This window comes from Artemia franciscana, chromosome 11 (genome assembly GCF_032884065.1).
Source record: "Artemia franciscana chromosome 11, ASM3288406v1, whole genome shotgun sequence".
Taxonomy (NCBI): Eukaryota; Metazoa; Arthropoda; class Branchiopoda; order Anostraca; family Artemiidae; genus Artemia; species Artemia franciscana.
This window is the reverse complement of record NC_088873.1, coordinates 21607783-21634668: the sequence shown is the minus strand read 5'-3', so window position 1 is coordinate 21634668 and position 26886 is coordinate 21607783. Positions and strand designations below refer to the sequence as shown.

The following is a 26886-nucleotide window of genomic DNA, read 5'->3' as shown; positions in this document are numbered from 1 at the left end:
CTTCTTCATCGGAATACACGAAAACCCTTTGAACAGAATTAAAAAATATATTCCCTCACATTGCCACCTTCCAAAATGGCACTTAGTAGCCTATCATTAAATACCCGAACCAATTGGCACCCTTTGTTAGGAGTGTCCGGCTCCTAAGTATTTTCATACCAAAATTGTATTTAACCATTAACTACCCAGTTGGCTATTAAATTCAATAGACGCCGAAAGGCAGCCATGGCTTATTTAAGCCCGAATATAATTATTAATGGAAAACAAACCCTATAGCCAAAACAGAAGGTTGTTAAAACTAATTATCTAAAATAGACTTTTTAGCGGTCAAGACGATTCAATAGCCAACGCTGTTATTTCAATCATCCTGCATTTAATTACACAAAGAATCGAATTTGCGAATATTATCAGGTAGTTTTTTTTATCAATCAATTAAATACCGATAATAATTTAATTGTATAAAATGGGTATTATTAAAATGGATACAATTCCTATAAAAACAGGTTCTTATAGTAACAAAAAACTTACAAAACGAGCATTTGATAAATGCAGTATACTTGTAGGAAGCCCCCCCCCCCCTCGAATCAAGCCTTGACAATATTTGATGGTACGACTTTGGTATCTGAAATATTTCAAGTGTTGCTTCGCGGAGGGCCAGTGAGACTACTTACAACAAATCTTGGGACTCGGGCATTTTCTGATACTTCGACAGGCTTGAACTTGCTCACAGACCCAATCAGGCTTTAAGACACTATTGTATTCGAATCTGTTTGAATTGAAATTGCTTAGAATTCCCTTTCTGGCATATTTTATTCCCAAATAAAAAGACCGACCAATTAATATTCGTCACAAAAGTGGAACCAATATTATGAAGCCACGCTCGAAGCATCACTACTTTCCGCCACCTGTTGTACATCTCAGAACGCCACGTCAGCCGCACAGCTCAGCCAAGCTGTGCACAGTCCTGGTAACCTAAGGCATAGTTCCGCCGCAGTCAGCGCACTCTCGCCACGCTTGGCACGCGTCATCTGGTAGATGTGATTTCTGAAAGTCAGCAACCACTCTGGCACACTTTTACTACTGTATTGTTGGAAACTGATATCTCTGGTCTTCTGTGGCTACTTCAATGCCCACTCTGGCTAATGCCACTCCTATAGTCCTTAATTGATTTTGAAAACAAGATTCAAGAAAGTATTTTTGATTAAGCAGAGTAGGCTATTTTCTTTTTTCCTTTATAAGAGGATTTAACAAAAAAATCTTAAACATTTCATCACAAGCGTTGAATCTTCAATGGGCTGGAACTGACTGGGTGAAGCAAGAATTAAGTCTGCGTGAATTTGATACAAGGCTCCAAAACATTCATGAGAAGGTTGAATTTTCATAGACTACAGTCTAACTAGTCTCTGCCCGAGATTAATTACGAAAAAAAAGTTTATTAGATTTTGAAGTTAAATGATCTAGGCCGATACAACTCATCAGACACTTTGCCTATAGGCCTACTATGTAGTCGTTCTATCCCACTCTGTCGGTGGCCCTGAAATTAATTATTGTGTTTAGTACTAGATTTCTTTCTAAGATCATATTTAGCAGGAGTTTCAATAACATAAGACTGTTTGCACAGCTAATAATAATCAACTAGGGATATGAATACTGTATCTTCTCACACTAAATCTTCACTTGGCGTGTCCAACTGTCTATCTTTATCTATATAAATGAACTAAAAATCCTTGTTTTTGCTGTAATACTTTCACACTATCTTGTCACTTTTAATGTAATCGTGGCGCTAGTTTTTGCGCCACATTGGGAAAACTTTATATTGGGATGTTCATTCAGCAAAGCTTTTTTTTGTAACTAAATTTTAATGATTGCTGCAACAAGAAAGGTGACGGTAGTATGTTTTGGCTTGACAGTTTGAAATATTGGTCTTCAGTTTCAAAAATATATCCAATAGGAGGAAACCTAACTTTTTGCTAGACGCCATAACGGGAACAATTCCAGAATGTGTCACCCACTTCGAGAATATATATTGACTTGGGCCAAGATCATGATTGCAAAATTAAGTTGAGCACAACTCCAATTCTAGAAATTTTATTCTGATCATATCGTTAGATATTTCTCAAGCAGAGACAAGGAGGGTTTACAATATAAAAACAGGTATATTTAAGGAAGAGGCTTCTCGAGAAGTAATGTCCAAGCTGACAGAGCTCGCTGAAACCTCAAGAAATGGATCAATGATCCGAATTAGGCTGTGTGGAAGTCGTTCATGTTTCTAATTCCACTCCTTCTCTGCTCATAAGCTTAGAAGATTACATGAAGACAAGTTTTAACATATAAAAAGAATAAATTTGGCTGGGAGTCTGCTATTTTCAAACTATTTGAGCTGAGTTCCACGAAAAATTCTTACTGATTTTTTTTCCGAGACAAGTCGTGTCTCAACAGACCTTTTCTAATAGAGAAAGGGTACCCCTTCTTGGGTCCAAATTTCAACCGCAGTATCCCTATAAGTTTCATTTACATGGAACACACAATCCAAGTTCGTTCGGATCATTGGTCTAGAGGACGCTAGGGAAAGGGGTGGGCTAGAACTTGAGCCTTCCTCCCCCAATCTAGTTAAGGTAGTATATCCGTGTCTACAAGCTTTATTTATCACAAGTTAATACATCGAGCCCTTGTCTCCGTTGGCTAGAGATAAAATTTTGTTGATAGTATTTGAATTAAATAACGATTTATTTGATACTTAATGAGGAAACTGAAGCTCGATTTCGTGAAACTGATTGTACATACAAGGGATTCCTCTGTTTGGGCTTGGTTGTGCCTGACTAACTTTTGTGCAATGGAAATTGCCCGAATGTGATATTCCATTATACTTAGTGGAATAGAAATTTTGTGTAATGGAAAATGCCCAAGAACGAGGAGTCCTGGTTGAACTTCGTTGAAGTAAGGATGCTAAGGATGTTTGAAAAAGTTTTTTAAGATATTTTTAGTTTCTGGTGATGTGCTGAAGATGGCCCTTGGACATAGGGCCAAAATATCCACTGATTTGAATTCCACTGTCTTGGAAAAAAATTCCCTATTGTTTCTAAGTTGTGCTTGTTTGATAGAAAACATTGAAAGGGCCGGAGCATTGATGAGCATGTGCAAAAATACCGTCTTCGATATTTATTCCAGCTGCAAAAATTCATAAATATTTAAAGTTTGGCCTCCAATATCGAAAAACACTCCCTGAAATGTATTAATTAATAGGGGATGTATTAGGAGTTCTAATCTTCATACATCTAATGTGACAAAATTACCAGACTTTCCTAGAGAAACCAGAACTGAAAAAACTCCCATTTCTTAGCATTTTCAGGTTGTTTTTCTATTACAACACATACTTAAAAGTATTTTTGAACCTCAAGGAATCCAGTATCTAAGCCTCTCTCCCCAATCTCCAAAAGGCGTACCTATCATCTTAGTTTTTTTTTCATATCTTAATAATCGACAAATTTTTAGCCTTTGGAATTCAAAACAATTTTCAATTTCTGTAAATAATATCTATTTCGTTGAGCGCAAAGTTTCTCAACGGTAAGTGTATAAACTCAAATAAACAAAAGGAACAAACGACATCAATGCTAGAATGATTTTTTTTTTGTTTCAAGAGTCTTGTTTTCTCACGATGCAAATGATAAAAAATTTTCCCTCGTAAATCAACCGCTATCGAAAACTTCATAAATGATTTTGCTTTTTCATGGGAATATTACACATAATATCCAAAATACTATCTTTACCCGCAAAAACAAAAACAAACACGTACAACTGGGCTGAATAGATATATCTACTAAATTTTCTATTTGTAGTGAGCATGCTAACAGCACATAGAAAATTAAAACGAAGAATAAAAAACATTATGTTCTTTTTCAGACAATTTGCGGTAGTAAACGGTATGTAAAAATTAAACTTCGTCAATACTAACCTAAACTATCGAAAATACAATTTCAAAACGATTTATGCACCAGAAGAATCTGATTTTATGATAATTCCAAATTTGTAAACAAGTAATTAAGCTTTAAGTTACTTTTAAAAATCAAAAGTATCAGTAAATTTACATAATTTAAGAGCAGGAGGAAAACTGCTTCAAAATGTATTGTGAACGATCTTGATGAAAATTACGCTAATTTGAGAATCTACAACAGGGGTCTGACCCCTCTATTTACAAAATAGGAAATATTCAAGGCCGTATCCAGGTTTTTCGTTTGGAGGGGGGATTGAAAAACTAAAAAACACATCAAAATATACTTTTATGTATTTTTATTACGTTTTTATGAGTAAGACAAACATTTCGAAGGGGTAGGGGCCAAACCCCCAAACCCCCCTTGATGAGACCTTGGAAATACCGTATTTTTTTCTTGAAAGTCGATTACGGGTGCGTTTTGCAAGGGGTGATTGTGCAATTTCCTATACATTACCAAGCTTTTTTGCAGTTGAAAAGAATTTGGATGAATAAGAAGATAAGTCCTTCATAACCTTTGCTAAGGATAAACTATCCTAAGACTAAAAGATGCAATATGGGTTTATCAAACAGTTCGTGGTAACGAACTGTAGTAAGGAGCGACCCGGCTCAATAGTAACCAAAACTCTAAAAAATTGAATTTTGATATCAATAGCTACATCAAAAGAATCGCATTTTAATGCTGATTTTGAATATAAGTTTCATCAAGTTTAGTCTTACCCAACAAAAGTTACGAGCCTGAGAAAATTTGCCTTATTTCGGAAAGTAGGGGGAAACACCCCCTAAAAGTCGTAGGATCTTAACGAAAATGACACCATCAGTTTCAGCGTATCAGAGAACCCTACTGTAGAAGTTTCAAGCTCCTATCTACAAAAACGTGGAATTTTGTATTTTTTGCCAGAAGACAAATCACGGGTGCGTGTTTATTTGTTTGTTTTTTTGTTTTTTTTTGTTTTTTTTCCCCAGGGGTCATCGTATCGACCAAGTAATCCTAGAATGTCGCAAGAGGGCTCATTCTAACGGAAATGGAAAGTTCTAGTGCCCTTTTTAAGTGACCAAAAAAATTGGAGGGCATCTAGGCCCCCTCCCATGCTCATTTTTTTCCCAAAGTCAACGGATCAAAATTTTGAGATAGCCATTTTGTTCAGCATAGTCAAAAACCATAATAACTATGTCTTTGGGGATGACTTACTCCCCCACAATCACTGGGGGAGGGGCTGCAAGTTACAAACTTTGAACAGTGTTTACATTTAATAATGGTTATTGGGAAGTGCACAGACGTTTTCAGGGGGATTTTATTTTGTTTGGGGGTGGGGCTAACGAGAGGGGGCTATGGTGGAGGATCTTTCCTTGGAGGAATCTGTCACGGGGGAAGAAAAATTCAATGAAAAGGGCGCAGGATTCTCTTGCATTACTATAAGAAAACAATGAAAAATAAACATGAAAATGGTTTTTCAAATGAAAGGAAGAAGTAGCATTGAAACTTAAAACGAACAGAGATTATAACGCATATGAGAGGTTTTAAAAACACTTTAGCATAAAGAGCGAGGTATTTAGGAGGAGATAAATACCTTGCTCTTTATGCTAAAGTATTTAGTAATTTCAACTATTTATTTTACGGCCTTTCTGATTCAGGGGTCATTCTTAAAGAATTGGGACAAAACTTACGATTTAGTGTAAAGAGCGAGGTATTAACGAGGGTACAAACCTCCTCGTATACATAATAAAAATATAAGGTTATGAAAGTTTGTTATGTAAGTTAATTCTTAAGTTACGTATATTTTTTACTTATAAAACGTTCGTTAAAAATTAAAAGTTCTAGTTGCCTTTTTAAGTAACCGAAAAATTGGAGGGCAACTAGGCCTCCTTCTCCACCCCTTATTTCTCAAAATCGTCTGATCAAAACTAAGAGAAAGCCATTTAGCCAAAAAAAAGAATTAATATACATATTTCATTTTAATAATTTATGTGCGGAGAGCCAAAACCAAACTTGCATTAATTCAAAAACGTTCAGAAATTAAATAAAAAAAAACTAATTTTTTTAGCTGAAAGTAAGGAGCGACATTAAAACTTAAAACGAACAGAAATTACTCCGTATATGAAATGGGTTGTCCCCTCTGCAATTCCTCGCTCTTTACGCTAAAGTTCGACTCTTTGCCACAATTCTGCTTTTTAAAACAATTAAAAGCTTTAGCGTAAAGAGCGAGGAATTGCAGAGGGGACAACCCATTTCATATACGGAGTAATTTCTGTTCGTTTTAAGTTTTAATGTCGCTCCTTACTTTCAGCTAAAAAAATTAGTTTTTTTTTTATTTAATTTTGCTATCAGAAGCAAGAAAGATCAGATTCCAAATTTAAGCTTTTATGGTTTTCTTTTCGTAATCATTATAACCAAATCCTACGAGGGACTGAGACTATCCTATAGGAGCTGTTAGTTCCTTCTGTTGTATGTCAAAATTTTATTTCAAACCATCTCTCATCGGGGGTACCAAGGCAGTGAGGAGGTGATCAAATCGTTTGAGGCCTAAAATGGGCAGGCAAACACGCCCTAACACATTAAATACACCCTCCTTTCGTCTCAATTCGTGTGGACGAATTGACTATTTTGTTGTATAAAACAAAACAATTTGTTATTTTATAATAATTACTCGGTCATTTTTAAACATACCTCAGGATTTTCCAGAGTTTTCTTTAGTCATGCTCTAATAGCAGACAAGCGCTTGGTATTTAATTTATTTTTGGGGGGAGGTGAGGGCTGAAAATTCAAAAAGGAAAATCACCAATCAAAAAATTATACAGAACATAGACAAAATACTAGATAAATAGGTATCTAGGCTTTTTAGTTGGAGGGAGGGGTCACGGATGCAAAGGCCCCCCAGCGTATGTGATGGCTTAAAAGTGAAATTTCTATATCCAAATATAATATTTGGCTACATCATTGTAAAAAAGTGAACACACCCTACAAAGTCGGTCTATTAAAACTAATAACAAGGCCCGTTACATTTATGCTATAATATAACAAAAATACGAAACCCAAGTGGTAATTTTTTTAACTGACGTTTATCTATTGAATTAACAACTTGAATATTTAATTAATCGCATGATTTCCGGAGTTAACTAAAGGTGTGGCCTTATTATGAAAACCCAACAATGGTCAAAAGGTCAATAATAGGCGCAGTAAACAAATCTGTGATCAATAATGAATTGATCGCACGACACTACTCAGAGAAGATCGAATTCCTATCAATTTCTGAATTAAATCAATCAAGCTTTTTTGACATTCATAAAATTGATCGGCACTTCAAAAAAAAAGCCTTGTGGAGGGTAAGGGCTTAGATTTTTTAATTAAAGCAAGAAAACGACATCCAGCTGTGATGAAGGCTGCCGCCCACCGTCGGCATTCGACGCCAAGTCATTCTTGTGGGTGAACCTTGCTGTTCGATTTACAATTATTTATATCTTGCGTGAGCTTGAATTTTTTATATTTTGATGAATCGGCAAATGTTAAAAGAGCAGTTGGTTCTCGTTCCGTTTGACTTCCTACTAGAAACAACGTTAGTAATCCTATTAAAGATTATCACTCTCTTTGTAGCACTATATTTATACAACAAAAAATAGTCTACTGTATTTTTTCAAATGAAAGTAAAGAGTGGGGCTAAAAACTACAACAAACAACAGTTATTCTATACAAGAGGGTGACAGCCAACGCTATCACCCTCCACTCTTAAAGTTAGAAGTTTAACATCTACTTTATTGACAGTTTGATTAATAAGACTATCTATAAATCTGTTGAAGCCTTAGTGCGAAGAAAAGGTGGTTTATGTCTTTAGTCTTAGTTTAAGGAGAATCTCGAATTCATATTTTTAACTTAAAAAATTTGAAACAACAACGCACGAAGGGAAATTATTTTCCTGGAGATACATTTCCAGAAAAGGCCGATCCAGGGGAGGGGGTTGCTGTGTTTTAACCCCCCCCCCCCCAAAAAAAAGAAAAATTCTGTATGACTCGTAAAAACGTAAACAAATGCATACAAACAAATTTTGATGAGTTTTAAAGTTTTTCTCTGTACCCCCGGCCTTGAACAAAAATAACTCCCCTGAACAAATATCCTAGATACATCCTTGTTTCCAGGGTTTACACAAAACTTAGAAAAATGAAAAAAGAAAAAGTTGTGCAATTCTGTGTGAAATATCAATTTCCTACTCTTAATTGTTATTTTGTTAGGTTATTTAACTTTGAAAGAATTGTTTTTCCATGACAAGTAAAGAAAAAATTAAAAACTTCAACCGAGCAGAAATTAGCTTATACAAGGTGCCAAGCCTAAATAGCGGAAATTACTATATAAATAAAAAAAAAAGCAAAAAAGAAAGGAAATTACAATGAACACAGAAGCTAAACTTCAAACGAACATAAATCACCAAAAATAAATGTGGTGGAGTTGCCCCTTAGCTCCATATCCCTCCAAAGGCTAGAATGTCATGTGCGCTTCATAGCAAAAAAATCTGAATAGTTTTGTCTTCGTTCATTATCGGTCTAATATCGAAAATCAAAAACTGCAAAAAAATCCTCGGAATTTTTTACTGCGATAAGTTTGTGAAAAATAATTCAGTCTTATTAATCTAACACGCAAATCATTTCCCTCAAAGCTTTCATTCTTTTTCCATTCCATTCCCCTGATGAAATTTGTAATGTATGTAGTCTAAGCAATGTTTTTGGCTTTTATATTGCAATATTTGTCTTAAGAGTCTTAATTGTCAAGCTAAGAAACTACTGAATACAAATTCAGGTGGAAGTCAAACACCATTCGTAAGACATGTGTTCAGGGTCGTATCCAGAACTTTTATGGGGGATGGGTTTACAAAAGTATTTTTCGGGGGGGGGGGGTACAAATTTTTTAAAAATGATTCAAAAATTTGTTTAAGATTCATTTTGTATCACGTTTTGACGAGTTGGGCAAACATTTCGGGGTGGGGTGGCGGGGGGTCAAACTCCCTAACCTCCCTCTATATATGGCCTTGCAAGAGCTTAAGGTCTTTCGGACTCTGACTTCCATAACTCAGGATTAGCCCCAGAGTTCTAATCAGCCTGATTTTTACAACTTAAATGTTTCTGCAAAATATATTGATGAAATAGTGGGCTATTTGAGCAATTAGGAATCAAACTTGGGGAAAATCAAAGATATTTTTGAATTATCCACGTATTGCGTTTTTATTCCAGGCTTCTGCAATGCAATGTTAGGCTGAATATTCTCGGATATTTAATAAACTACCTCAGAAATCCTTGGAAACTGACGCTGGTGAAAGTAAAACACAACTTCTAAAATAAGCTTTATTGCTACCGGTAAATGTTTTGAACATTGTTTTTTCTTATTGCAGGACAAAAATTGGTTATAAAGTTAACTCAGTTTCCAGGAAATTAGACAAAAGATTTCTTTAAAAAATACATTTCTGACAAACAATTTAATTCAACCATTTCAAAAGGACTATTACTCTCTTCGTTATTTTCTGTTTAGATAGTATTTCATTCATAAAATACAGTAAAATGATAACTAAATTAAAAAAAAAATTGATGCCAATTGTCATTTTTTAAGCAATCTAATTAGTTTCCAGCAAAACATAAACCTCCCTTCAGCCTTTGGGGAAGTTGAATAGATTAAAAATAGGGCCCAGGGCCCATGAGGAGTTGAAGGATTGCAAATTACCCCTCCGATCAATTCTAGTCTTTAAAAAGGGCATTAGAGGTCAAAATTTGTAATTGAATGACTCCCAATTCAGTTCGATTCTAGTCCTTGAAAAGTGGATTAGAGTTACAAATTTGTCATTAAAGCCTTTCTATGGCCATCCGTTTTATATGATAATCCGTAGTGGAAAAAAAGAACAAGTGGAATGTACACAAATATTTACAAATTCGATGCTATGGCAGTGTTAAATAAATCTATGAACCCTTTGTTGTTTGTGGGTTATTTGGATAATTGGTCGCCTTTTACCCTTTGACTACACGCATCATGTCACGTCCAGAGACGCATTTGTTGGGCCTTTCAAGCGTTCTTATCAAAATAGCTATGCTGAGACTTATGCCTCTTCCAAGTTTCTACGAGCATCCGCACGATATGACGAGGCCAAAAAAAATGAAATAATAATATTAATGCATGTGAGACGTTTCGCTTTTCACTAGGTGAACGCTTTTGCGCTGACAACACTATCTTATTCGGTTAACATGGTCAGTAAATATATGGCCAAAATATCAAATTTTAATTCACATATTTTGTCTCTGTCCCAGGAAGAAAACAAATTACCCTACTGATTATTCGTCTAAAAGATTTTTTTTTGCCAGTCAAACAGTTCGTTGTAACAAACTGTAATAAGGAGCAACCCGGCTCAATAGTAACCGAAACTCTAAAAAACGGAATTTTGATACCAATAGTTACATCAAAAGAATCGCATTTTAATGCTGATTTTAAATATATAAATTTCATCAAGTTTAGTCTTACCCATCAAAAGTTACGAGCCTGAGAAAAATTTGCCTTATTTTAGAAAATAGAAGGAAACACCCCATAAAAGTCATAGAATTCTAACGAAAAATCCCACCATCAGATTTAGCGTATCAGAGAACCCTACTGTAGAAGTTTCAAGCTCCTATCTAAAAAAATGTGGAATTTTGTATTTTTTTTTTGCCAGAAGACAGATCACGGATGCGTGTTTATTTGTTTGTTTGTTTGTTTTTTGTTTTTTTTTCCAGGGGTGATCATATTGACCCATTGGTCCTAGAATGTTGTGAGAGGGCTCATTCTAACGGAAATTAAAAGTTTTAGTGCCCTTTTTAAGTGACCAAAAAATTGGAGAGCACCTAGGCCCCCTCCCACGCACATTTTTTCCCAAAGTAACCGGATCAAAATTTTGAGATAGCCATTCTGTTCAGCATACTTGGAAACTTAATAACTATGTCTTTGGGGACGACTTAATCCCCGAAGTCCCCGTGGGAGGGGCTGAAAGCTACCAACTTTGACCATTTTACATATAATTTACATATCGTAATGATTATTATGAAGTGTACCGACGTTTTCAGGGGGACTTTTTCACGTTGGGGTGGGAGTGGGTCGGGGGAGGGGGTGACATGGGAGGAATTTATCATGAGGGAAGAAAATTTTCATGAAGGGAGCACAGGATTTTCTAGCATTATTTAAAAAGAAAAATGAGACAAAAAAATTTTTCACCTGGAAGTAATGAGTAGCATTAAAACTTAAAACGAACATAAAATATTACGTATAAAAGAAGGTTTTCACCTCCACAATACCTTGCTATTTACGCTAAAGTATTTTTAGTAATTTCAACTATTTATTCTGCTGCCTTTGTGATTCAGGGATCATTCTTAAAGATTTAGGATAAAATTCAAGCTTTAGTGTAAAGAGCGAGGTATTGACGAGCGGGCAAACCCCCTCATATACATAATAAAAATACACAAATATAGAAGTTAGTTACGTAAGCTAATTCGTAAAATACGTATGCTTATTACTAACAAAAACGTTCGTACAAAAAATAAAAAAATCTAGTTGCACTTTTAAGTAACCGAAAATTGAAGGGCAACTAGGCCTCCTCCCCCGCCCTTTTTTTTTAACAAAATCATCCGATCAAAACTATGAGAAAGCCATTTAGCAAAAAAAAAATTTAAAAACATAAACATTTCGTTTTAATTATTCAAGTGCGGTGAGCCAAAATAAAAACATGCATTATTTCAAAAACGTTCAGAAATAAAATAATTTTTTTTTAACTGCAAGTAAGGAGCGACATCAAAACTTAAAAGGAACAGAAATTATTTCGTATATGAGAGGGATTGTCCCCTCCTCAATGCCTCGCTCTTTTTCTCTAAAGTTTTTCATCGTTTTAAAAAGTAGAGGTTTGAGAAAGAGTCAAACTTTCGCGTAAAGAGCGAGGCGTTGCGGAGGGAAAAACCCCTCTCATATACGAAATAATTTCTGCTCGTTATACGTTTTAATGTCGCTCCTTATTTGCAGTTAAAAAAAACTTGTTTTTTATTTAATATAAAAAGGACCGGGCAAATGGCATACTTCGAACAAGACAAGGAAAGGGTGACACCTTTTATAGATAAAAGACTTAACAACTGACTTTTTTCTAGGGGTGGTACGGTAGTTTCGCACAGGCAGAAAAGTAAAGTAGTAATAAAAAGTTTTTCCCCAGAGGAAGGTCTGATGCTCGGTCGCTCTATATCCAAGCTATGTAAAACGACTTGAGGAGGAAGAGAGCCTTTTCCCAGAGGATGAAGGGGGCGAACATTCTCATATAAAGTGTTTTTTCTCTATGTTCAATATCTGTGTTTAAATTACAATATAGATTTGTATTTTAATATGATGGTCCTTCTGAAGAATAAGACGTCATCCTCTGGTTCAAGGGCTAATTTGCCCGCTATCCATTAGCACCAACGATAGATGAAGCTATTCAAAAAAAGTAAACTACTTCTCTTTTAAATTTCTTTCGAAGAAAAACGCTTCTGCAGAAGAAGAAAGGGAGAATGAAAGACTTACGACAACTTTGAATCCCGCAAGCTTCTTTCCTTGTGCCAGTGTAACACCACGGTTGTGACTCAGATTCGCCAGGATTCCGACAATAGTTGTGGCCTCCAAGAAGTTCCGGAAAATCTGATATCCGTAACGACGTTTGATCGGCCCATGATTGACAGATTGAGCCGCTTATGGTGACAGATGCCATCCCTCGGTAATCATGCCCATTGCCAGTATAACAGCTCTGCTCTGGAAAGGATATTGAACCGAATTTTAAAATTTATTTTCTGGTCAAAATTATGCGTATTATGTAGTTCAAAACGCGTAGTTTTTTTTTTATTAGTTCGAATTTAAAAAGATGTGTCACTCGGTCAAATATTTGACGAGGCAAAAAGAGGGGTTAAAATTTATTTTCTGGCCAAAATTATGCGTATTATGTAGTTCAAAACGCGTAGTTTTTTTTTATTAGTTCGAATTTAAAAAAAGATGTGTCACTCGGTCAAATATTTGACGAGGCAAAAAGAGGGGTCTCGGGAAATTCAAACTCCAATTAAAAAGACTGTAACTATTATCGTTATGCATAAACGTAGGCTACACATTTTTGGGGACATTTTTGCAAAGTAACAAAAAAAAAAAAAAAGAGCAAAAAGAAAGAGAGAGGGAGGGGGGATAAAACCATGATATTAAATTTGCTCAAGTCTAAGTATTTGGGTCTCAAAACGTGTTTTAATTAGCTGACCTCCTCTCCATCAAAATTCTTCGGCAACCACCAAAGATTTTGTTTATGTTCATCTCTACTAATTCAGAAGCTTTGTCAGTCCATTTTCAAAACGAAACATCAAAAGGCAGCAATGTAACATCTCAGAACTTAATTGTTTCCTCAGAACTTCAGGTTTACGCGAGTGTTTACGTTTATGCTTAACACATGCTTCAATTAATAATAATTGGTAAAAAGCCTTTCCTAAGTTCACAGCTCAACTAGAAGATTTTAAGCGGAACAAATATAAACAAGTCCATAAACGCAAGTAGTGACGCAAAAATATGGTTTTATGTCTTAATTTCATTTAAATTTTTAACAAATGCTAGCCTGTTTTAACTACGTACTCCAATAGTCTCGGAGTGACAGGGAGTCATAAAATAGCACCAAATAATTCACAAATGTTATGGAAATAAATTTTCTTAGAGACTAGCTTATGTTTAAAAAAAAGTGCGTATCAAAATTTGCTAAACCTATAAATCATAGCCATTTTTTCCGAAGGTTTTAATCAGAAGACTTTTAATGGACTTGTACAATAAAAATGGTCAACTACACAATCGTAGTATCGGTGCATTATTATTATTTCAAATATTGTGAATGCTACAAAAAAGAATGAATATTGCTTGGAACAGAATACATTTCTTTTTTGGTCTCAACTGACTTCAGGGTCCGGACAGAGAAACCTGAGTTTTGAGTGCAACTTTCATGCACGGATATCTCAATGCGCAGAAACTCTCTCGTCATAATTCTACAGTCTCTTTCATTTAGACATCTTGTGGCCTAACATCTAATAGTCATTATTTTTACATGAGGAATAATCTCAAATTTCAAATAATTGCTTGTCAGTCTGTCTTCCAAGTTTGAGGATTTGTTGATACTCTGTCAAGTCCGAGCGGTTGAAGCTGCTTTGAATTTGTCTAAACTCAGAAGATGCAATGCATCATCGCTTTGTCTATGCAGTCATGTCATTTCTCACCTTTCCAGTGGGAAAGAGCCTGGAGAGAAATCAGTCCAAGAAATGAAGACAGAAGTCAGAGTACATGTACAAATTCTAAAAAAAAAGGTAGGGTGAACCAAATGAACTAATATGGCCAAACATATAGAGGCGATTTTAGGGGGAGGTGGTGGTGGCATTGAATGCACTTTAAATTTTAGGGGCTTGAAAGTTCAAATAAATAATCGAACGGTTTTAATTATTTTGTAATTTTAGAAATTTTATTCTATTAAAATAAAGGAGAGAGCACAGTTAATCAATGAAAATAATTAAAACTAAATTATTAATTAATTAATAAATAGAAAATAATTTTGTTAATAAATGAAAATTTTCTTGAGTTTGACCTGAAATTTTTGTGGGAGACATGCGGGGGAGGGGCGCTAATCAGGATTTTTCCCGGGCACAAGAGAGATCAGAACCGATACTGCAAACACGTAGTCTTCTGACTAAGAGAACTACGTTTCGTCAAAAATTATCGGCTGGTTATGTTAGTACAAAAACCTTATAAATACAAGCGTAAAATACCGTCACTGGACCTGAATATATTGAAGAAGAAAGATCGAGAGACACCGACTGTCGGTCATGACTAAAGATTACAAATTTAACTAAAAAGGTCACCGATTCCAATTTGGCCAGAGCCAGTTGCCAAATCATCCCTACTTAACTAACTAAAGAGCATAAGATGTGCCTCGAATTCATATTACTATGATCATTCATTTTATTGCACAAGTTGGTTCACTTGATTTTCTTTTGAAAGTTATTAAAAGAATTTTTCTCCTGTTTTTAATCCCAACTATCCTATCTACAGTCACGAATGAAGGACTTTTAATTCCCTCAAGATAAAAAGGGGGAAGTGTGAAATAGTACTTAATAGAAAAGCAATCTAATTTTTCTATCATTTTAAGGCTCTTCCAAGTAAATAAATTTTCTTTAGTAGAACGCAACAGTGAGGACACTATGTCTCTGTCGCAAACAGTTATAAGACTAATTAAGAATTTAGGGAATTAGCAACTACTGCGTTAAAGAATGATAATAAAATTCCTGGGAAACCTTGTACGGTTCTAATTACCCGGAGCCAAGACAATTTTTTAGAATTCGTTCGAGAAAGCGAATTTAATAGAATGGGTCCCATGGTGCTCCTGTGGTCGTCACCGAGGCGTGAAATAAAACTCTTTGGAAAACATGTTTACTATTTGAGTTATATGAATATAAGCAATGCTTGGTTTCGTCAAATTCTTTAGGAAACATCTAGCAAAGGTTCTATTGCAAATGCTACTACTACTACTAATAACTCACTGCAGCACCAAGCCGCCTGAGGCCAACACAGCTACGCACGCTCCTCCTCCAACCTAATCTATTTAAAGCCTCCCTCTTTACACTCTCCCAGGAAGTTCCCATTTTCTTTAAATCCTTATTTATGACATCCTCCCAACCCAGACAAGGACGACCTGCTTTCCGTGTAGCCCCAGACGGTTGGCCAAAAAGGACAATCTTCGGTAATCTGTCATCCTTCATCCGTAGAACGTGGCCTAGCCATCTCAACCTTTCTTTCATTATAGCCCCAGAAAGCGGGATTGAACCACACTTTTCGTACAACCTACTGTTTGAAATACGGTCAGTCAGCCGGGTACCCAGAACAATCCGTAGGCAATTTCTCTGGAAAACATCTAGTAAATTTTCATCTGCTTTTCGGAGTGTCCATGCTTCAGAGCCATATTTGACCACTGTCATCACTGTAGCTTCCAATATTCAACTAATTCGAGACGAACCCGTCTAAGTTAAACACGGGTGGCCATATTAGTGAGGGGGAGACCCACGAATTGCCCCCTTTACGTTTTGAAAAAATATAATTTTGGATGTTTTAGTTTAACATTTTCCATTGACTAGTCAAATGTGCAGTGGCATTCATTGGGGGTAAGTGGCGCATGTTCCACCTTGATTTCTCTGGTCCGCTTGATTTTGAGAATACATTTTTAATGGAGCATTTTCATTGAAAATCCATTTAATAATATTTTCATTGCGAAATTGAAATAAATTTGCCCCCCTAGATTTTGAAAAACATATTTTGCCCCTCCCCCTTGAATTTTTGGACACTGAAGCCACTGGAAATGAGACCGTAATTTGCTCAGAAAGTACATATGTCCCAGTTTTTTAAGGGGGAACTATATCCATCTACTCCCTACGCCCTAGCTATGCGACTGACCTTTCGATAATAAAGCATATAGCCCGAAGTTTATGTCTAGAAGATTTTTTTTTAGGGAAGCTTCATTTCTTTCAGAAATTATATAAACAGTAAAAATATTAACTGTATGGCATCCGGAGAATTATATACAGCCGAAGAGAGTTCAGCAGAGGTAATACAGAAAATGTTATTACAGGCAACAGAAGTTTAACAAGAGTTCAGAAACACAGAAAATGTGTTCATTTTTTTTTTAATTGTTAATAGCAAACAGCCGCATGTACAAGGAAGGCTTTGATCAGCTTTGATCACCATTCAGATCATGATATGGCACAAATACTTTAAAGTTTAAAGATTTATTTCCCATTCACAAAATTAGATACGGGAACGCGGTTTGGACCAATCGACGGAACTCTACCTTTAACAGGGTGGGATATGAATCTAAGTTTTAACTATCTCACAAGTAAGTCTAAGCTTAAAACAAAAACTTCGTATAAGAGATTATGCATTAACACACAAAGTTACTTCGCGTGAAGATCTACCACTCCTAGGATGAACAAGAGCTAAGAGTTCATATGGCACTTGTGACGAGTAGAGAAGAGCTAAGAGCCAAGAGCTCATATGGTATGAGCTCTTACAAAATTCTAAGAATCAATGGATTGATTTAAAAAGAAAATCAGAAACTTAATGCCCGCCAGGATTTAAAATAAGAGCTCTGAGTCACGATGTCCTTCTAAATATCAAAATTCATTAAGATCTGATCACCCACTCGTAAGTTATAGATACCTTATTTTTTCTAATTTTTCCTCTCCCTTTAGCCCCCCAGATGGTCGAATCTGGGTAAACGACTTATCAAGTCAATTTGTGCAGTTCCCTGACACGCCTACCGATTTTCATCGTCCTAGCACGTCCAGAAGCACCAAACTTGCCAAATCACTGAACGCTTCCCCCCAACTCCCCCAAAGAGAGCGAATCCAGTACGGTTACGTCAATCAAGTATCAAGGACATTCGCTTATTCTATCCACCAAGCTTCATCCCGATTCCTCCACTCCAAGTGTTTTCCAAGATTTCCCCCTCCAACTCCCCCCAATGTCAAAAGACCTGGTCATGATTTGAAATAACAGCTCTGAGACATGAAATTCCTTCTGAATATCAAATTTCATTAAGATTCGATCACCTATTCGTAAGATAAAAATACCCCAATTTTCACGTTTTCCAAGAATTCCGGTTTCCCCCTCCAACTCCCACCAATGTCACAGGATCTGGTCGGAATTTCAAATTAGAGCTTTAAAGCACAATATCCTTCTAAATATCAAATTTCATTAAGGTCTGGTCACCCTTTCGTAAGTTACAAATACCCCATTTTTCCAAATTACCCTCCCCCCCCCCCAAAAAAAAAATCCACCAAAGAGAGTAGATCCGGTCCGGTTATGTCAGTCACCTATCTTCGACAGGTTTTTATTCTTCCCATCCAGTTTCATCCTGATCTCTCCGCTTTAAGTATTTTCTAAGATTTCCGACCCCCCCCCCAACTGCCCCCCAATGACGCTGGATCCGGTTGAGATTTAAAATAAGAGATATGAGTTACGAGGTCCTTCTAAATATGAAGTTTCATGAAGATTCGATCACTTCTTCGTAAGTTTAAATACGCCATTTTGTCTAATTTTTCAGAATTAACCCCCCCCCCCCGATAGAGCAGATCCGTTCCAATTATGTAAATCACGCATCTAAACTTCTGCTTATTTTTTCCCACCAAACTTCACCCCGATCCCTCCAATCTAAGTGTTTTCCATGATTTTAGGCCCCCCAAACTCCCCCGATGTCACCAGATCCGGTCGAGATTTAAAATAAGAGCTTTGAGACACGATATCCTTCTAAATATCAAATTTCATTGAGATTCAATCACCCGTTCGTAAGTTAAAAATACCTCATTTTTTCTAATTTTTCAGAATTAACCCCCCCCCCCCGCAACTACCCCAAAGAGAGCGGATCCGTTCTGGTTATGTCAAACATATATCTAGGACTTGTGCTTATTTTTCTCACCAAGTTTCATCCCGATCCCCCACTCTAAGTGTTTTCCAAGATTTTAGGTTTCCCCCTCCCAACTCCCCCCATTGTCACCAGATCCGGTCGGGATTTAAAATAACAGCTCTGAGACACGATATCCTTCCAAAAAGCAAATTTCATTAAGGTCTGATCAACCGTTCGTAAGTTAAAAATACTTCATTTTTTCTATTTTTTCCGAATTAACGGCCCCCCACTCCCCCCAGATGGTCAAATAAGGAAAAAAACTACTTCAAGATTAATCTGGTCCGGTCCCTGATACGCCTGCCAAATTTCATTGTCCTAGCTTACCTAGAAGTGCCTAAAGTAGCAAAACCGGGACTGACAGACCGACAGACTGACAGAATTTGCGATTGCTATATGTCACTTGGTTAATACCAAGTGCCATAAAAACATATTGAATTGATTTTCTTATTTTCGCTTATTTGATTTTTCACAGGTCTGCTCGAACATAACGACGACAGTAACAAAAAGATGAGAATTCTTCAACCCAGTCCCGTGTCTGTACTTGTGTATTTAAGTATCTAATCAGCTTAAAGTATTTTTTTTAACTTCTATATGATAAACATATAATTTAACTTATTTGACATAGTTGATGGTTAGAGGAGGGTATATTTCGAAGCTGATGACAGTAAAGGCCGATTCGCAATTAGATTTTACTAACATTAAGATTTAGCTAGGGCTAACTGGAGCCAATCAGATTTTTGACAAAATTGTCTCATTGGCTGAAAAAATCTATGAAAATTTCTGGTTGGCTTAAATTAGCAATGGCTAAATCTCGGTATTAGTAAAGTCGCATTGTGAATTCATGGGAGTCCCAACAATGTTTCAAAGAAACAGACAACGCCCAACAAACTATTCTAAGATGTCAAAAATGCATATTCGTGCATATTGTGAACAATTAGTAACAAACGATATTTTACTCCTATCTCAGATATTAACTGATACATGTTTAGTTTGAATCATCCCCAATATCATTTATTAAAGTAAAATCTCAAGCTCAAAATATGACATAAAAATATAAAAGAAGCGAAACACTGCAGGAGTAAATGTTGCAAATATTTTCTTGAATTATAGCAGTATGGTACTTTGAATTTCATTAATAGGATTCAGCAGATTTTTTTTTTTAATTCACAGTTCAAACCTCTCATGTTTATAGACTGTTAAATATCCTATACAGACTCCCTACGACGAGGAATTTAGCATACTTCAACGAATTTAACCTTAAAAACTTAAATACTGACAGTAAGAAATCAAACTACTTTATGGTGTAGTTTGCACCAAACAGCGATGCGAATAGTATGAGCACAGTCATATCTATAGGGAAAAGATTTTTCGACACAGGAGGGTTTTAATACTTCAGAAAATTGGTTTCTATTTTCAAAATAATATCTCAACTTTTCTGCCTCAAGGGCTTTCTGCTTTTCTACAGTTTTTTCTAGAAGAGTCCTTAGAAATGTTTGAGTTAATTCAGCTCGCAAGTATAGTAACATTAACACAAATGATAATGTTAACTAACCTTGGTTAGTAATGATTTAAACTAGATTTTTAAGAAGTCAAATGCAGCTTAAGTTCAGGTCTTCATATTTATACGGTAGAAACGATAACATAAAATTAAAGATATAATATAATAATAATAAACACATCATTTTAGTGCACTAAAAACAAGAGAGCTCATTATTCAGTGGTGAATGTAGTTCCCAGACTCATGGTAATTTTTAAGAAGGATCACACCAGTCTTGCTGTTTTGGACCACAAATTAAATAAACAAAAAACTAGTTTTTTTTAACTGAAAGTAAGGAGCGACATTAAAACTTAAAGCGAACATAAATTACTCCGTGTATGATAGGGGCTGTTCCCTTCTCAACGCCCTGCTCTATACGCTAAAGTTTGACCCTTTCTCTCAATTCTACTTTATTAAACAGTAAAAAACTATAGAGTAAAGAGCAGGGCGTTGAGAAGGGAACAGCCCCTTTCATACACGGAGTAATTTATGTTCGTTTTAAGTTTTAATGTCGCTCCTTACTTTCAGTTAAAAAAAACTAGTTTTTTTAATTTAATTTCTGAACGTTTTTGAATTAATGCATGTTTGATGTTGGTTCTCCGCACATAAATTATTAAAATGAAATTTGCATATTGATTCTTTTTTTTTGGCTAAATGGCTTTCTCTTAGTTTTGATCAGACGATTTTGAGAAATAAGGGGTGGGGAAGGAGGCCTAATTGCCCTCCAATTTTTCGCTTACTTAAAAAGGCAACTAGAACTTTTAATTTTTAAGGAACGTTTTTATTAGTAAAAATATTCGTACCTTAAGAATTAACTTACGTAACAAATTTCTATATTCTTATATTTTTATTATTTATATGAGGGGGTTTATCCCCTCGTTAATACCTCGCTCTTTACACTAAAGCTCAAGTTTTGTCCCAATTCTTTAAGAATGATCCCTGACTCAGAAAGGCCGTAGAATAAATAGTTGAAATTAATAAAGGTACTTCAGCATAAAGAGCGACGTATTTAGGAGGAGAAGAACCCCTCATATGCGTAATAATCTCTTTTTGTTTTTAAGTTTTAATGCTACTCCTTGCTTTTAATTGAAAAAACTTTTTCATGTTTGGGAGTAAGTCATCCCCAAAGACGTAGATATTGAGGTTTTTGACTATGCTGAACAAAAAGGCTATCTCGAAATTTTGATCCGTTGACTTTATGTAAACATGAGCGTGGTAGGGGGCCTAGGTGTCCTCCAATTTTTTCGGTCACTGAAAAAGGACACTAGAACTTTTCATTTCCGTTAGAATGAGCCCTCTTGCGACATTCTAGGACCACTTGGTCGATACAATGACCCCTGGGAAAAAAACAAAAACAAAAACAAAAAAAAACAAATAAACACGCACCCGTGATCTGTCTTCTGGCAAAAAAATACGAAATTCCACATTTTTGTACATAGGAGCTTGAAATTTTTGCAAAAGGGTTTTCTGATACGCTGAATGCGATGGTGTGAATGCGATGGTTTTCGTTAAGATTCTATGACTTTTAGGGGGTGTTTCCCCCTATTTTCCAAAATAAGGTAAATTTTCTCAGACTCGTAATTTTTGATAAAAAAGACTAAATTTGATGAAACTTTATATTTAAAATCAGCATGAAAATCCGATTACTTTTGATGTATCTTTTAGTATCAAAATTCCGTTTTTTAGAGTTTTGTTTACTATTGAGCCGGATCACTCCTTACTACAGTTCGTTACCACGAACAGTTTGATACCCAAAAATGGAGCCAGAACCATCAGATCCGGAAATAGAAAAAATTCGAACCTTGACGAACTGTTTTAAATTATTTCAATTTTTTATGACGGCAAAAAAAGCTTCTCTTATTTTTCTCTGTCAGTTTTTTTTACCTTTTACAACAGGGCCCTTGCTTACAGATTGAATATGAGCGTAGATTTTTGAAGGCACGCTCATTTTGGTAATATATTTAGCCATTAGGAACTTGAAATATCCAGAACAGGCAGGTAGAGGGAAATGTAAAAAAAAAAAAAAAAAAAAAAATCAAAGATCTAGAAGAAAGTGCTTGCTAACAACTAACAACTCACTGCATCACCAAGCCACCTGAGGTCAACATTAGCTACGGAAGCTCCTCGTCCATAACAATCTATTCAAAGCTTCCCTCTTTAAACCCTCCCAGGAAGTTCCCATTTCCCTTAAACCTTTCCTTACAACATCCTCCCTTGTGTGTTATATTCCTTGTGTGATCTCCATATATGTTATATTGCTTGTGTGATCTTGTGTGATATATTTTAATACGCTTATAGCGAAGCACAAGCTACACATTAGCTGGAAGGGGAGGGGTTAAGGAAGACAGCGGCGAAAGTTGAAAAGGGAAGTCAGGGGGATACCTCCTAGATTTTGAAAAAGGGCCACTCAATATTACCCTGCTATTTTAATATACCCTAAAAATTACCCTCTTCCCCCTTCATTTCGAGTACGGACGCCACTGAAGGAGTGGATGATAGCCCCCATAAAATTTAGGACAATTTCAGTTTGTTTGAAGTTTTGTCACTCATAGCACATTGGATGTCTCAAAATTGTTGGTTTTACGATTTTTTTTTTACCATATTGGTCCAAGCTGTGCTGTGGATACAAAATGGCAGAAAATGGTAGCTTGGTCCGATATTTATAGTAGCCTTTTTAAAAACGGTAGTACAATTAAGATCGTTCGAACCATCTTTCTAGTTACTATAGCTAGTTGCTCGATACAGCCACCCATGAAAAAAACACTAAAGTCTGAAATGCAAAAACGAATTTTCAGTTCATAATTTGCTAATTCTTAAGGTAAGATTTACACTCGAATATTTTTTAAGAAAGAGTCAGTTCAGTGCCTATATTGAAGGGTTGAAGCCAAGGAAGGTAAACACCCGTTCCTCTACATTGATGTAAAGTCTCTCATTGAAAAATGAAATAATTTAATAAAAAATCAGTTCTTGAGACTATGCTCCCCTCTCCAAACAAAGAATACTGACTTCTTAACCTAACAGTTGGAGAACAACCATGCACTAATCTAAATAAACTAGTGAAGTGTCTAACGGATCAGCTCAATCAATTGGAGCTTACAAATGATTTTTTTTTAGTAGCCGTCAGAATTAAACACAGCCAAAATTGTACATAGGGGTAGGTCCAAGGGCCACGGCCATGTTTTTTTCGGTGGTAAGGTTAAGTTAGGTTTTTTTCGGTGGTGGCGAATCTCCTAATACTATACCATAATGTGCCTACTTACAGAAAATGTTACGTGAAACCTATAGTCAAATTGCTACTGTATGTGTTTTGTTCTTGGGCTACTAATGTCTACGGTAAACCCTCAGAATTCTAGACACATTTCATAAGGAGTAATAGAAGTTTTTTGTCATCTCTTGGACAGAAATTGGCTGTATCATGTCTAAGCCAGGCGAGGTAGAGTAGTGTCAAGTTCCCATTGAAAGTAAAATAAGCACTACTTCCATTGCATCATTTTCTTTTAAATACATCTATAATTGTAGCAATTAAACGCATACCCTCTTCTTTCTTCCAGAAACACATCTTTCTTTTTTCTGACAAAGGAAACTTGACCTTTGATGCTCATGTTTTTGCTTCGCATACCTCAGCATAAGTCCAAGAAACTTGAGAATGAACAAAAATACGAATACGGTGATATTTTAAAGAGTTGTCTTTTTCACTCTAAGAATATCCTGGCTCTTTTTCCAGCTATCTAAAACAACTTTCCATAAACAGTGAGCATTTATAAAATATATTTTAACGTTTATTATTTTATGTGGTATTAAACGCCTGGAAAACCTTTTTCTTTTACTTTTAGAATCCCCCTGCAAACCGTAAAGATTTTATGTCATTACTCTTCGCAATAAGTTTCTTTAATTTTCTTTAAATGTATGAAACGATTGAAACTAATTTTAAAGGAATTAAAAATCATGCCTTCGACATCGAAGGACTGAAGTGTATGCCTTCGACAAGTTTGTTCCAAATTGGGTCTGATCACATTAACAAACCTTTTCATAAACTTGTCTGTTTACAAATCTCCTGTTGAAGTTTTTTTTTTCAACGAAAAAACAGTGAGGAGAAGTTTTTTATTGCAAAGAAATCAGTAGGATATGAGCATCTTTCTTCCTATGCCACCGTCCTGAAAGCATTGTTTCATCTTTGTCTATTTCCATTTTCTTGAGTAATTGGATCGAACAGTACTCCCCAGGAAGTTGAGTGTATGCATGTTGAGTGTATGCATGTTTAACCTTTGATTTTAAATACTTATTTCTTCATTATGACTAGAATAGAAGCTACAGTACGACTAGAGTAGACGCTATAGCTGTTTGGTAGGTCTGAGAACATACAGTGCCACCCTTACTTGTGGTTTTTATGTCCGTTTCGCGTTTAAACTAGTTATTTTTGTAATTTATTCTTCATTTATGGTCATTTCTGCTTTTTTCTAGTTAAAATCTAAGCAAAAATATTCTCTTTTCAGGTTTCTCTTTACTTATTTTTAAAAAACGGTTTTACTTTAATTTGATGCTCCAGTTTCGTCTTACGATTTTTTTTTAGAATTAGCCCCAGAATTTATCTGAAGTGCTCTCTAGAGGGATATCTTAAAGAGTTCCAAATGGGGAAACTGCCCTTCTTTCCGTAATGGGTGCAGGAATCGCCAATTTTACGACTCAGAATGCAAAATAGGATATTTGCTTTTCATTTAGCTATGAAGGACAGGAGCAAAAATTATATAGATGTGTGGATATAAAAACAAGGATATTTACCGACTTTCAAACAGTTCGTGGTGACGAGCTGTAGTAAGGAGCGACCCCGCTCAATAGTAACCGAAACTCTAAAAAATCGAATTTTGATACCAATAGTTACATCAAAAGAATCGTATTTTAATGCCAATTTTAAATATATAAGTTTCATCAAGGTTAGTCTTACCCATCAAAAGTTACGAGCCTGAGAAAATTTGCCTCATTTTAGAAAACAGGGAGAATCACCCCTTAAAAGTCATACAATCTTAATGAAAGTCACATCATTAGATTCAGCGCATCAGAGAACCCAATTGTAGAAGTTTCCAGCCCCTATCTACAGAAATGTGGAATTTCGTATTTTTTGCCAGAAGACAAATCACGGATGCGTGTTTATTCGTTTTTTTTTTGTTTTTTTTTCCGGGGGTGATCGTATCGACTCAGTGGTCCTAGAATATCGCGAGAGGAATCATTATTACGGAAATTAAAAGTTCTAGTGCCCTTTTTAAGTGACCAAAAAATTGGAGGGCACCTAGGCCCCCTCCCACGGTCATTTTCCCCCAAAGTCACCGGGGATACCCATTCTGAGATGCCCATTTTATTCACCATGGTCGAAAAACCTAATAACTATGTCTTTGGGGACGACTTACTCCCCCACAGCCCCCGTGGGAGGGGCTGCAGGTTACAAATTTTGACCTGTGTTTACATGTAGTAATGGTTATTGGAAAGTGTAGACGTTTTCAAGGGGATTTTCTTGTTTTTTTTTTTGGGGGGGGGGGGGTTACGTGGGAAGATCTTTCCATTGAGGAATTTGTCACGGGGGAAGAGAATTTCAATGAAGGGGCGCAGGATTTTCTAGCGTTATTTAAAAAAACAATTAAAAATAAATATGAAAAGTTTTTTCAACTGAAAGTAAGGAGCAGCATTAAAACTAAAAATGAACAGAAATTATTACGCATATGAGGGGATAACCTCCTCGCAATACCTCGCTCTTTACGCTAAAGTATTTTTAGTAATTTCAACTATTTATTCTACGGCCTTTGTGATTCAGGGGTCATTCTTAAGGAATTGGGACAAAATTTAAGCTTTATTGTAAAGAGCGAGGTATTGACGAGAGGTTGAACCCTTTCATATATGCAATAAAACATACGAATATAGAAGTTCGCTGCGTAAGTTATTTCGTAAGTTACGTATGTTTTTACTAATGAAAACGTTCGTAAAAAATTAAAAGTTCTAAATGCCTTTTTAAGTAATCAAAAAATTGGAGGGCAGCTAGGCCTCCTCCCTCGCTCTTTTTTTCTCAAAATCTTCCGATTAAAACTATTAGGAAGCCATTTAGCCAAAAAAAAAAAATTAATATGCAAATTTCGTTTTAATTATTTATGTGCGGAGAGCCAAGATCAAAACATGCATTAATTCACAAACGTCCAGAAACTAAATAAAAAAAAAATAAGTTTTTTCAACTGAAAGTAAGGAGCGAAATTAAAACTTAAAAAGAACAGAAATTAATTCGTATATGAAAGGGGCTTTTGCTCCTCAACGCCTCGCTCTTTCCGCTAAAGTTTTTTACTGTTTTAAAAAGTAGAGTTAATATAAAGAGTCAAACTTTAGCGTAAAGAGCGGGGCGTTGAGGAGAAAAAGCCCCTTTCATATATGAAATGATTTCTGTTCGTTTTAAGTTTTAATGTTGCTACTTACTTTCAGTTAAAAAAAAAACTTTTTTATTTAATATAATCAAAGATCAAATCTATAAAAAAAAGAACAGGCTATGAGAAATAGAAGAACAAATTTGGGAGCCATATAAAGCGGGAGTGAAAGGATCAGGATTTGTGAGTATAAGTGCTTATCATCAGTGGCGCCAATTCATGAAAATGTAGGGAGCGAGGCACAGAAATTTCTTTTTTTTAATGAAGATACAGAAGAAGTATTTTTACAATCTAGGAAGCGGTACCCCTCCCCCATTGCCAGCTTAAGGAAGCACTTTTGAGAAGAGAATATCCCCAAGAGATAGCATTAGACATGTTTTACCGATGTTTTAGTCATGTTTTAAGGAAAAGCAATGGCAACTGCTAGTGCTAAAATTTTACTATTACCAGGATTTAGTTGGCGCTAATTTAAGCCTATCAGAATTT

General features: G+C 35.7%; 1 protein-coding gene across 4 annotated transcripts in view; it reads right to left on the bottom strand.

Annotated features, from left to right (window-relative positions):
• The window catches only part of LOC136032960 (tyrosine-protein kinase transmembrane receptor Ror-like), a 595320-nt gene that overhangs the window by 67232 nt on the left and 501202 nt on the right, over nucleotides 1–26886 (bottom strand). For all 4 annotated transcript variants that reach the window (XM_065713445.1, XM_065713444.1, XM_065713447.1 and 1 more), the window contains one exon: nucleotides 12528–12752. In XM_065713445.1, the coding sequence (XP_065569517.1) occupies nucleotides 12528–12752 (225 nt within the window). The remainder of the gene's footprint in view (nucleotides 1–12527; nucleotides 12753–26886) is intronic.